This window comes from Oncorhynchus masou, chromosome 4 (genome assembly GCF_036934945.1).
Source record: "Oncorhynchus masou masou isolate Uvic2021 chromosome 4, UVic_Omas_1.1, whole genome shotgun sequence".
Taxonomy (NCBI): domain Eukaryota; kingdom Metazoa; phylum Chordata; class Actinopteri; order Salmoniformes; family Salmonidae; genus Oncorhynchus; species Oncorhynchus masou.
In genome coordinates, this window is record NC_088215.1 from 605038 (window position 1) to 617049 (window position 12012).

The 12012-nt window shown below is 47.5% G+C and overlaps 1 protein-coding gene across 1 annotated transcript; it reads right to left on the bottom strand.

Moving 5' to 3' along the window:
• Nucleotides 1–2270: 2270 nt before the first annotated feature.
• On the bottom strand, nucleotides 2271–5593 carry LOC135520959 (EGF-containing fibulin-like extracellular matrix protein 2). Its single transcript, XM_064946845.1, has 2 exons — nucleotides 5366–5593; nucleotides 2271–4286 (listed from the first exon to the last, which is right to left on the bottom strand). The coding sequence occupies exons 1-2, from the start codon at nucleotides 5492–5494 to the stop codon at nucleotides 4125–4127; spliced, it is 291 nt and encodes a 96-aa protein (XP_064802917.1). The 5' UTR covers nucleotides 5495–5593; the 3' UTR covers nucleotides 2271–4124.
• Nucleotides 5594–12012: the final 6419 nt, after the last annotated feature.

Consider the following 12012-nt stretch of genomic DNA (forward strand, 5'->3'; position numbering starts at 1 on the left):
ATGTGGTTTCTGACAGAGGTCCCCAGTTCGCCTCAAGGTTTTGGAAGGCCTTCTGCCAACTCATGGGGGCTTCTGCCAGTCTATCTTCAGGGTACCATCCGGAGTCCAACGGCCAAACAGAGAGGATGAATCAAGAGCTGGAAACCACCCTCTGATGTATGACTCGTGACAACCCGTCCACATGGTCATCCTTTATTGTTTGGGCCGAATACGCGCACAACACCTTGCGCTCCTCCTCCACTGGTATGTCCCCGCACGAGTGTCAGTTTGGCTATGCTCCTCCATTGTTCCCGGACCAGGAGGCAGAAGTCAGAGTGCCTTCAGCCTTGAGGTTCGTCAGACGCTGTCGGCTTATGTGGAGGAAGACCCGTCTTAATCTGATGCGTTCCTCACAGAGGTATCAACAACAAGCCAACAGACGTCGCCGTCCCGGGCCTACCCTGCGCCCCGGCCAGAGAGTCTGGCTTTCCACAAGAGACTTACCTCTACGGGTGGAGTCTCGCAAGCTGTCCCAAAATACATCGGTCCCTTCAAGGTTGCCAGGAGAGTTAACCCAGTTTCTTATCGCCTACACTTACCCAGATCCCTTAAGATTAATCCCACATTTCATGTGTCATTGTTAAAACCTGTTGTTTTTTCTCCCCTTGTCCCGGCAGACAGACCTCCCCCTCCGCCTCGTGTCATTGGAGGCCAGCCGGCTTATACCGTCCACCGGATACTGGATTCCCGCCGGGTGCAGCGGTCCTGGCAGTATCTGGTGGACTGGGAAGGCTACGGTCCTGAGGAGCGCTCCTGGGTTCCTGCCAAAGACATCCTGGACCCTGACCTCATTCGTCAGTTCAGGGTCCTCCACCCTGAGAGAGCTGGTAGGAACGTCAGGAGCCGTTCCTAGGGGGGATTCTGTCAGGATTTGGCCAGGGTTGTTCCGGGTTTTGGTCAGTAGATGTCCCCATTGTGCTTTTTGTCCCTATGTTTTTCCCTTGATCCCCATTATTATTTGCACCTGTGTCTCGTTTCCCCTGATTGTATTTAAACCCTTTGTTTCCCTCAGTTCTGTGCTCTGTGTTTGTATGTTAGCACCCTGCCCTAGTGTTCTGTGTGCTCTTGTCGATTCCGGGTGAAGTTCTTGTGGTATTCTGTTTTTTGTTTATTTTTGGTGAGTTTCTTTTGAGGTCTTTTTGTGTTTTTCCTACCACCTTTTGGATTTGCCATTTTTTGTATTTTAGGATTTTTTCTTTATTAAATACACCGTCTTAAGTACTGCTGTGTCTGCCTCATCTTCTGGGTTCTGCTGACTATTCGTGGCTCAGTTGGTTAAGTGACTGTTTCTCACTCCGGAGACCCAGGTTCGAAACCGGGTCCTGACAGGTACCTAATGGCAGTCAGGCTACCTTTGGCAAGCACATGGAGGGCTGTGCGGCCCCCAAAAGAAATGCCACCCACACCATGACTGACCCACCGCCAAACCGGTCATGCTGGAGGATGTTGCAGGCAGCAGAACGTTCTCCACGGCGTCTCCAGACTATTACGTCTGTCACATGTGCTCAGTGTGAACCTGCTTTCATCTGTGAAGAGCACAGGGCGCCAGTGGCGAATTTGCCAATCTTGGTGTTCTCTGGCAAATGCCAAACGTCCTGCACGGTGTTGGGCTGTAAGCACAACCCCCACCTGTGGACGTCGGGCCCTCATACCACCCTCATGGAGTCTGTTTCTGACCGTTTGAGCAGACACATGCACATTTGTGGCCTGCTGGAGGTAATTTTGCAGGGCTCTGGCAGTGCTCCTCCTGCTCCTGCTTGCACAAAGGCGGAGGTAGCGGTCCTGCTGCTGGGTTGTTGCCCTCCTACGGCCTCCTCCACTTCTCCTGATGTACTGACCTGTCTCCTGGTAGCGCCTCCATGCTCTGGACACTACGCTGACAGACACAGCAAACCTTCTTGCCACAGCTCGCATTGATGTGCCATCCTGGATGAGCTGCACTACCTGAGCCACTTGTGTGGGTTGTAGACTTCGTCTCATGCTACAACTAGAGTGAAAGCACCGCCAGCATTCAAAAGTGACCAAAACATCAGCCAGGAAGCATAGGAACTGAGAAGTGGTCTGTGGTCCCCACCTGCAGAACCACCCCTTTATTGGGGGTGTCTTGCTAATTGCCTATAATTTCCACCTTTTGTCTATTCCATTTGCACAACAGCATGTGAAATTTATTGTCAATCAGTGTTGCTTCCTACTAAGTGGACAGTTTGATTTCACAGAAGTGTGATTGACTTGGAGTTACATTGTGTTGTTTAAGTGTTGCCTTTATTTTTTTGAGCAGTGTATTATAGCTACAAGTGTACTTCCTGCCTATAAAGACATAAGACATTTTTATTGGCAATTTTCATTCTTTAATTACATTTTATTATCACCCCAAGAAATAATTTTCATATTGATATGTAGCCACATGTGGTTCCACATAATATTGTTGTCAGAACTATGTATCTACATGGTAGTTATATGGGTATATTATATAGGCAGGTACATTGCAACCACAGTGTAGGTACACATTGTTATTTATGGTAGGTCTACAACTGTTACCTCCTTAACACTTTTTACAAACAGACATTTGCTCAAATTGACTGTTAAAACCATAGAGATATGCAATACTGTAATTACACTACCTACCTATATATAGTACATACACAGTTGAAATGGCATGTTATTGGAAGTGGAAAACTTTTGATTGAATTGAGTTTCCCTGTTGATTGTCAAGCATGACATTTATTTCCAAAAATCTCATGGAGCCAAATCCTCTACTTAAAAACCCGAGATATCTCAAATTGTGATACCAAGACTCCTTATGAAAGGCACTGTGTTGAAATGACCTAACTGTTTGTTGCAGATCGTTGACTGGAAATGCTGTGCAGGATCAAAAGGCACTCTGGCACACATACAGACATGTTAAGCAACAATTCCCCTGCCTATATGACCAAACAACACTGCCAATGATTTCCTGAGAAGTATCCTTTTTGCGTCCAAAAGCGTTATTGCTTTATTCCCAATGGGCAGAGGTTGCCGAGCTACTCTCCGACGGGGTCTTAGGATCATACATTTCCATTTGTTAAGGATGCCATTAGATTACAACACATTGCAAACGGTTCCATCACTGTCCTCGCACTACAATTGTAACCCAATAAATCACACTTCACCAATAAGCTTGACTGTTTTAGGTACCTTTGTCTCTCTTCTAATCTCGGTTAACCCAGAACTAAAATCTCACGTAATTTGGTCAGAAACTCGAAGTCCGTCCAAGAGATTATCTCTCTTCAAGAAAACTGAAACAAAGACAATTGGTATTTATAGTGACATCACATTGCATTTCTGTACATTTCTTTTCAACTCCATAAGTGAAAAGCTCTCCAAACAAACAAAATCAGTGATCTTTAAAGGGGATACGATGTGATTGTGAACCTCACTTGGCAACTATGGTAAAAGATAAAAAAGGGCAAGTGTGATTTCAAACACTGGTCATTTCTCGACAGGAAAACACATCTTGACTAGACTAAGGTTGAGATTTCACAAAGATTTGAATGTAATGAGAACTCCTACTACACATACATTTAGCAGGGGATGAATAAGAAGGACTTTTGTTCAATTTAAGTCACGTTATGCTCTTACAATGTTATCGTTAGCCAGTGATGCATAAAATGACTATTTTGTGGCCTGGCTATTTCACCCTCCTGCTCCTACAGTATGTGCTCTGTGTGTGTGTGTTGGTTTTCACTGCAAGTTCCTTCTCTAAGAAAGGAATACACACTTTGAGCTAAAACAAAACAATTTCACCCAGTCCAGTGCTCAACCAGCAGATTAGACAATATACATTCAATCACAATTTATAGAGCCATCAATTTGAATGAAAACTGGCCAAAACAGGACAAGGACCAGGAATGGGAAACCCTTGCATGGAGTATGTGGATATCTCTATTAGATCCAAGCAGTACAGAGAGTGTTAGGCCTTGTGAAGGTCTGGCAGGGAGTAAAAGGTCTGAGTAGTTTTGCATTTTATCCACTAATGGATAATATGAGATATGGGGACAGGTAAACTGATCTAAGATCAGTGCCTAAGAGCAATTTATAACTGGAACTTAGAAGGCATAGGGTCCCACGATGATGGTGAGCCGGAGCAGAGAGCTGGAGCGGTAGTTGAGGGCATTGTTGTGGGTGACCATCTCCAGGTCGACCACGTGCTCCCGTGGTCCGGTCAGCGGCTTGGTCATCACCAGCATGGCGCTGACATTACTGGAGCGCTGGTAGGTTAAAGGGATTATTTAGGTTAGCATGAACAAGGGTTCTATCACTACCATTATTTTACACTTGTTGGATAAAAACAAGCAATTGTCAATAAACATTCCTAAAATGTTGATAGAACAAAATACGCTAGACTAGGGTGGATCATGTTTTGTCTGTGAAATAGAAAAATAGCGAATGGCAGTGTAAACACTTTTTTGCGCATTTGTCACAGTAAACTTGCAGTCACACGGTGCTATGTTGTATGGTCCTTCTACTACAACTTGGAGAAAAAAATGCAGTTTATTAGGCTACAGATTAAATAAGTAATGATACATTTTACAGAGTGGTGAAAGTTCACAGTGAACTTGATGCTCCTTTCCAATAAATATTGAGGGTCTTAATTTGTATGCTGGTGACATGATTATCGGTGCTTAGCTGCGAATTGACAAATAAAACTGATCTTGCGCTTATCCATAATCTCATCATGTATCATGTATCCTCTGCACTATGCACAGCTGTTGGCTGGAACAAAGCACATTTGCTATTTATCGCAGACTTTTTGTGCCAAAACTATCGACAAAGTTAAAAGTGGGATGGAAACATATTGAACAGTTTTTTTATTCTGTAAATTAAGTACCTTTTTATGTCATTACGCACAGCTTTTTAGTCGCAAGAAGTCAGTTTGATGGAAACACACCACTGCTGGTAGAATTTGTATAATTTTTGTTGCAAATATTAGAATATTTGCTTCGAACCTACTTTTTATTTGCTTCAAACTACTTTTTAGATGTCCAATAATAAATGATGTATGTGGGAAATGTGTGTGAGCTATCCATTTAAGGGTAAGGGATCGCAATGAGGGGAAGTCAAAAGATGATTTAATTAAAGGGACTGTCTCACACGATATTCCCTAAATAGCAAAGGGCAACCAGAACATCTGAAACCACCCCCTACCTCATAAGTGTTTAAATAACACACTAGATGAGAGATCATTCAATTACGCTACCACTTAGGTAGAAAAGCAAGTGACAAATGCTGACACCATCTGACATGATGGTAATGCCTGGTGAGTGACTGAAAACATCTCTGGGCTCACCCTGAGGAAGAACTCCCCTCCCTCGTTGCCAGACTTGACCCTGAAGGTGTTGTGCATGTTAGGGTAGACGCTCGTGGCCTGGATCTGGAAGATGTCGGCTGGGACGGAGCGCTCCGAGGAGATGCTCATGTACTTGTAGACGATGGACGGCGGCAGGCCTCGGCACACTGTGGGCGACTGGCAGCTGCAACGCCTACAGACATGCAGAGACAAAGAGAACCATTGGATGTGGTCATGTTAGCAGATACTTTTATACATACGGCCTATGTGGTTTTTAGCTATGTGGTCATTTTAGCAGACACTTTATCAATCTCGTCCTTGTTGCTTTGTCTACAGTATGTGTTTTTTTTAGCTAGCACTTTTATTGAGGTGGTTTTGTGTAAATGGTCATTTTAGCACTTTAATACATATTGTTTTAGCTATGAGGTAATTTTAGCTGACACTTTTATCCATGTGATCCATGCTGTCTGTAACTCCCCACCAATGTGTGTAACTTATGTTGTAGCCTAGATACTGACTGAAAAGCAGGGGGAAAAACACTTACACTGCCTGGCTGCCTCCTGCTTATATTTGCAATTATGTAATCTTAACCTTAACCAAAATTAGTTTATACGTCATGTCGATCATATCCTCCTAATTTTTGAGAATGGTTTGATCCCTCGGAGGTATAGGCCAAGTGAGAATAAAAGGCTGAGTGAGGGAGCAGGGGAGGAGCAGCAAGTGCGTAAAGTTTTTTTGGCGTGCTAACATACAAACACAGAGCACAGAACTGAGGGAAACTAAGGGTTTAAATACAATCAGGGGAAACGAGGCACAGGTGCAAATAATAATGGGGAACAAGGAAAAAAACATAAGGTCAAAAAGCACAATGGGGGCATCTAGTGACCAAAACCCGGAACAACCCTGGCCAAATCCTGACAGAATCCCCCCCCTAAGAACGGCTCCTGACGTTCCTACCAGCTCTCTCAGGGTGGAGGGCCCTGAACTGACGAATGAGGTCAGGGTCCAGGATGTCTTTGGCAGGAACCCAGGAGCGCTCCTCGGGACCGTAGCCTTCCCAGTCCACCAGATACTGCCAGGACCGCTGCACCCGGCGGGAATCCAGTATCCGATGGACGGTATAAGCCGGCTGGCCTCCAATGACACGAGGCGGAGGGGGAGGTTTTAACAATGAAATGTGAAATGTGGGATTAATCTTAAGGGATCTGTGTAAGTGTAGGCGATAAGAAACTGGGTTAACTCTCCTGGCAACCTTGAAGGGACCGATGTATTTTTGGGACAGCTTGCGAGACTCCACCCGTAGAGGTAAGTCTCTTGTGGAGAGCCAGACTCTCTGGCCGGGGCGCAGGGTAGGCCCGGGACGGCGACGTCTGTTGGCTTGTTGTTGGTACCTCTGTGAGGAACGCATAAGATTAAGACGGGTCTTCCTCCACATAAGCCGACAGCGTCTGACGAACTTCAAGGCTGAAGGCACTCTGACTTCTGCCTCCTGGTCCGGGAACAATGGAGGAGCATAGCCAAACTGACACTCGTGCGGGGACATACCAGTGGAGGAGGAGCGCAAGGTGTTGTGCGCGTATTCGGCCCAAACAATAAAGGATGACCATGTGGACGGGTTGTCACGAGTCATACATCGGAGGGTGGTTTCCAGCTCTTGATTCATCCTCTCTGTTTGGCCGTTGGACTCGGATGGTACCCTGAAGATAGACTGGCAGAAGCCCCCATGAGTTAGCAGAAGGCCTTCCAAAACCTTGAGGCGAACTGGGGACCTCTGTCAGAAACCATATCTTGAGGAATGCCGAAGACTCGGAACACATGATTAATTACCAACTCAGCCGTTTCCTTGGCAGAAGGTAACTTAGTCAGAGGGACGAACCTGGCCGCCTTTGAAAACCTGTCGATTATGACTAGGATAGTAGTATTGCCATGGGATGGAGGAAGTCCAGTAATAAAGTCCAATGAGATATGGGACCAGGGTCTGTGGGGAACAGGTAAAGGGTGAAGGAGTCCTTGAGGGCGGAGGTGAGAAGATTTGCCCTGGCAGCACACGGGACAGGCATTGACGAAAGTGGCAACGTCTTCTCTTATGGTAGGCCACCAGAACTTACGCTGGATGAACTCCAAGGTGCGACCCACGCCCGGATGACAGGTGAGGCGAGAGGAGTGCCCCCACAGAAGGACCTGAGTCCTCACTGCCTTGGGGACAAACAACCGATTGGCAGGACCTCCTTTCGGGTCCGGTTCGCTAGCTTGAGCACGTCTCACGGTATCCTCAACTTGCCACGAGATCGGAGCCACAATCTTAGCAGCAGGAAGGACAGGCATGTCCGTGTCATCTCGAATGGCAGGAGCGTAGACTCGGGACAGGGCATCCGGTTTGAGATTCTTCGACCCGGGCCGATAGGTGAGGATAAACTGGAATCGATTGAAGAAAAGAGACCATCTAGCTTGTCTAGAGTTCAACCGCTTCGCCTGCTGGATATACTCCAGATTTTTGTGGTCCGTAAGCACTTGAAACGGGTGAGAAGCCCCCTCGAGCCAGTGTCTCCATTCCTTCAATGCCATCTTAACCGCTAGGAGTTCACGATCCCCCACATCGTAGTTCCTCTCAGTCGGGGTAAGCCGGTGTGAGAAGAAAGCGCACGGATGAAGCTTCTTGTCTTCACCCCTCTGAGACAGGACAGCTCCAACACCAACCTCTGATGCGTCTACCTCCACCACAAATGGTTCATCCGTAGTCGGTAGTATCAGGATGGGAGCAGAGAGAACGCGCTGCTTGAGTCCTTGGAAGGCCGTCTCAGCTTCTCTTCCCCACAAAACCTTGCATTGCCACCCTTGGTTAAAGCTGAGAGAGGGGCTGCCACCAAGCTGAAGTTCTTGATGAACTTGCGGTAGAAGTTTGTGAAGCCCAGGAAACGCTGAACTTCCTTAACGGATTTGGGGTGGGCCAATCCGCTACCGCCCCTACCTTCCTGGGGTCCATTTGGACTCGACGGGTTCCACTACAAATCCCAGGAATTGTACTCGGATGAATGGAATTCACATTTTTCCGGCTTAACGTACAGATGGCTGTCCAGGAGGCGTTTGAGTACTTGTCTGACATGCTTAGTGTGTTCTTGAAGGGAGCTCGAAAAGATGAGGATGTCATCCAAGTAAACGAACACAAATATGTTAAGCATATCCCTAAGCACATCGTTTATGAGCGCTTGGAACACCGCTGGGGCGTTGGTCAGGCCGAAGGGCATCACCAAGTATTCATAGTGACCAGTAGGCGTGTTGAAAGCGGTCTTCCACTCGTCACCAGGTCTGATCCGCACAAGATGGTATGCGTTCCGCAGGTCAAGCTTAGTGAAAACAACTGCTTCCTGGAGCAGCTCGAAGGCTGTGGCCATAAGGGGTAGCGGGTAACGGTTACGGACGGTTATGGCATTGAGTCCCCGGTAGTCGATGCAAGGACGTAATCCACCGTCTTTCTTGGCCACAAAGAAAAACCCTGCTCCCGCCGGGGAGGTGGATGGACGCATGAGGCCTGCTTCCAGAGCGTCCTTGATGTAGGTATCCATAGCAGCTCGTTCGGGTGGAGATAGGGAAAAGATCCGACCCCTGGTGGGGCAAGTGCCCGGAAACAGGTCGATGGGGCAATCGTAAGGTCTATGGGGTGGTAGCATGGTGGCCCTCTGTTTGCTAAACACCAGTTTGAGGTCATGGTAACACTCGGGAACTCGGGTCAGGTCGATGGATTCTAAAGACTCGGGAGTAGAACTCGGGAATTCTGGAAAATACAAGTAGCTTGGCACGTAGGACCCCACTGCTTGATAGTGCCCACAGACCAGTCGATGTGAGGGTTATGGCTGTGAAGCCAGGGGTATCCAAGGACGAGAGGGAACTCGGAACAGGAGATCAAATGAAAGTTCATCAATTCCTGGTGTTGTGAAACTGAAAGTCGCAAGGAGGTAGTGACATGAGTGACAAGTCCAGATCCCAAAGGGCTTCCATCCAATGTAGTGACCCTCATGGGTTCACTTAGAGGTTCAGAGGGAACGCCATTCTCCTTCGCCCAGACACCATCCATGAAGTTACCTGCGGCTCCAGAGTCTACCAAGGCTTGAAGGTGAAGCTTGTGGTTGTCCCAGGAGAGGGTGACTGGAATGAGCAGACGGGAGTTGGACGGATGGGAGGAGGTTATGTTTCCCGTTACAGTTCCCCCGGTCTGTACGGGACAGAGCGTTTCCCTGGAGCCCGGGACACGTGGAACGGAATGGCCCGGTTTGCCGCAATATAGACAGCGTCGCTCCCTCATCCGGCGGTCTCTCTCAGCCTGGGAGATGCGTCCAATCTGCATGGGTTCCGATGGAGCCAGCGAGGATAAAGGTGGGGACTCGGAGCTGGGACTGATAGGGGCTAGAGGTCTACGATTGAGTTCTCTCTCTCAGACGCTGGTCAATGCGTGAGGCCAACTTGATCAGGGACTCGAAATTGTCCGGTGGTTCCCGAGTGGCCAGTTCATCTTGGATAGTGTCGGAAAGGCCTTTCAGAAAGCACACCGTGAGCGCCTCGTTGTTCCAGCCACTTGCTGCTGCCACTGTGCGGAACTGGATGGCATAGTCCGTCACGCTGCGCCAACCTTGGTGGAGAGTCAGGAGCTGTTCGGCTGAGTCAGAACCACTGCTTGGGCCTTGAAACACTCGTTTGAATTCCTCAGCAAAGGCAGAGTAGCTGGCACAGCAGGAACTATGGGCATCCCACACAGCAGTAGCCCAGGCCAGGGCTTTTTCCGACAGGAGGGTGATGATATAAGCGATCTTAGACCGGTCGGTGGGAAACGACGAGGGTTGTAGCTCAAAGGAGAGAGAACATTGGGTGAGAAACCCTTTACAAGCACTTGGATCACCTGAGAACCGTTGGGGAGGTGGAAGACGAGGTTCAGCCAGGGGGTTAACTGCCATGGGTACGTGAATCTGAGGTACTGGGACGGGAACTGTTGCCGGGGTAAGACGATCAGATATTTGCTTAATGGAAGTCAGCATCTCCGACAGAAGATGACAATGTCTAGCCATTAAGGCCTCTTGCTGAACCAGGGCGGCTTCGTGGCGTTGGACAGTCTCCTGGTGGTGGGACAGCATGGCAAAAAGGTCCTGGGAACTGGCTGCCTCTGGGTTCATTTTTTGGCTCTGTGTTTCTGTCAGGACCCGGTTACGAACCTGGGTCTCCGGAGTGAGAAACAGTCACTTAACCAACTGAGCCACGAATAGTCAGCAGAACCCAGAAGATGAGGCAGACACAGCAGTACTTAAGACGGTGTATTTAATAAAGTAAAAAGGAGAAGTCCTTAAATACAAAAATGGCAAATCCAAAAGGTGGTAGGAATAGCACAAAAAAGCCTCAAGAGATACTCAAAAACAAAAACAGAATTCCACAAGAGCATCCACCGGAATCGACAAGAATACACAGAACACTAGGGCTGGGTGCTAACATACAAACACAGAGCACAGAACTGAGGGAAACTAAGGGTTTAAATACAATCAGGGAAAACGAGGCACAGGTGCAAATAATAATGGGGAACAAGGGAAAAAACATAAGATCAAAAAGCACAATGGGGGCATCTAGTGACCAAAACCCGGAACAACCCTGGCCAAATCCTGACAGTATCTTTGTCGTCACTGGGTGTACTGACAACTGAGTTAGGAAGCACTCCTGTATCTTTGTAGTCACTGGGTGTACTGACAACTGAGTTAGGAAGCACGCCTGTATCTTTGTCGTCACTGGGTGTACTGACAACTGAGTTAGGAAGCACGCCTGTATCTTTGTAGTGACTGGGTGTACTGACAACTGAGTTAGGAAGCACGCCTGTATCTTTGTAGTCACTGGGTGTACTGACAACTGAGTTAGGAAGCACGCCTGTATCTTTGTAGTGACTGGGTGTACTGACAACTGAGTTAGGAAGCACGCCTGTATCTTTGTAGTGACTGGGTGTACTGACAACTGAGTTAGGAAGCACGCCTGTATCTTTGTCGTCACTGGGTGTACTGACAACTGAGTTAGGAAGCACGCCTGTATCTTTGTAGTGACTGGGTGTACTGACAACTGAGTTAGGAAGCACGCCTGTATCTTTGTAGTGACTGGGTGTACTGACAACTGAGTTAGGAAGCACGCCTGTATCTTTGTAGTGACTGGGTGTACTGACAACTGAGTTAGGAAGCACGCCTGTATCTTTGTAGTCACTGGGTGTACTGACAACTGAGTTAGGAAGCACGCCTGTATCTTTGTAGTGACTGGGTGTACTGACAACTGAGTTAGGAAGCACGCCTGTATCTTTGTAGTGACTGGGTGTACTGACAACTGAGTTAGGAAGCACGCCTGTATCTTTGTAGTGACTGGGTGTACTGATACACCATCCAAAGTGTAATTAATAACTTCACCATGCTCAAAGGGATATTAAATGTCTGCATTTTAATTTATATTGTATCCATTTACCAACAGGAAAACCTCCCTGGTCTTTGTGGTTGAATCTATGTTTGAAATTCACTGCTCGACTGATGGACCTTACAGACAGTTGCATATGTGGGATACAGAGATGAGGTACTCATTCAAAAATCATGTTAAATACTATTATTGCATACAGAGTGAGTCCATGCAACTTACTACGT

What these genes read in the sequence shown, in the direction of transcription:
- LOC135520959 (XM_064946845.1), bottom strand. Translation starts at nt 5,494, where the DNA reads ATGAGCATCTCCTCGGAGCGCTCCGTCCCAGCCGACATCTTCCAGATC. An exon ending in GAGGGGAGTTCTTCCTCAGG is followed by an intron (nt 4,287 to 5,365) that starts GTGAGCCCAGAG and finishes TTAACCTACCAG; the next exon opens with CGCTCCAGTAATGTCAGCGC.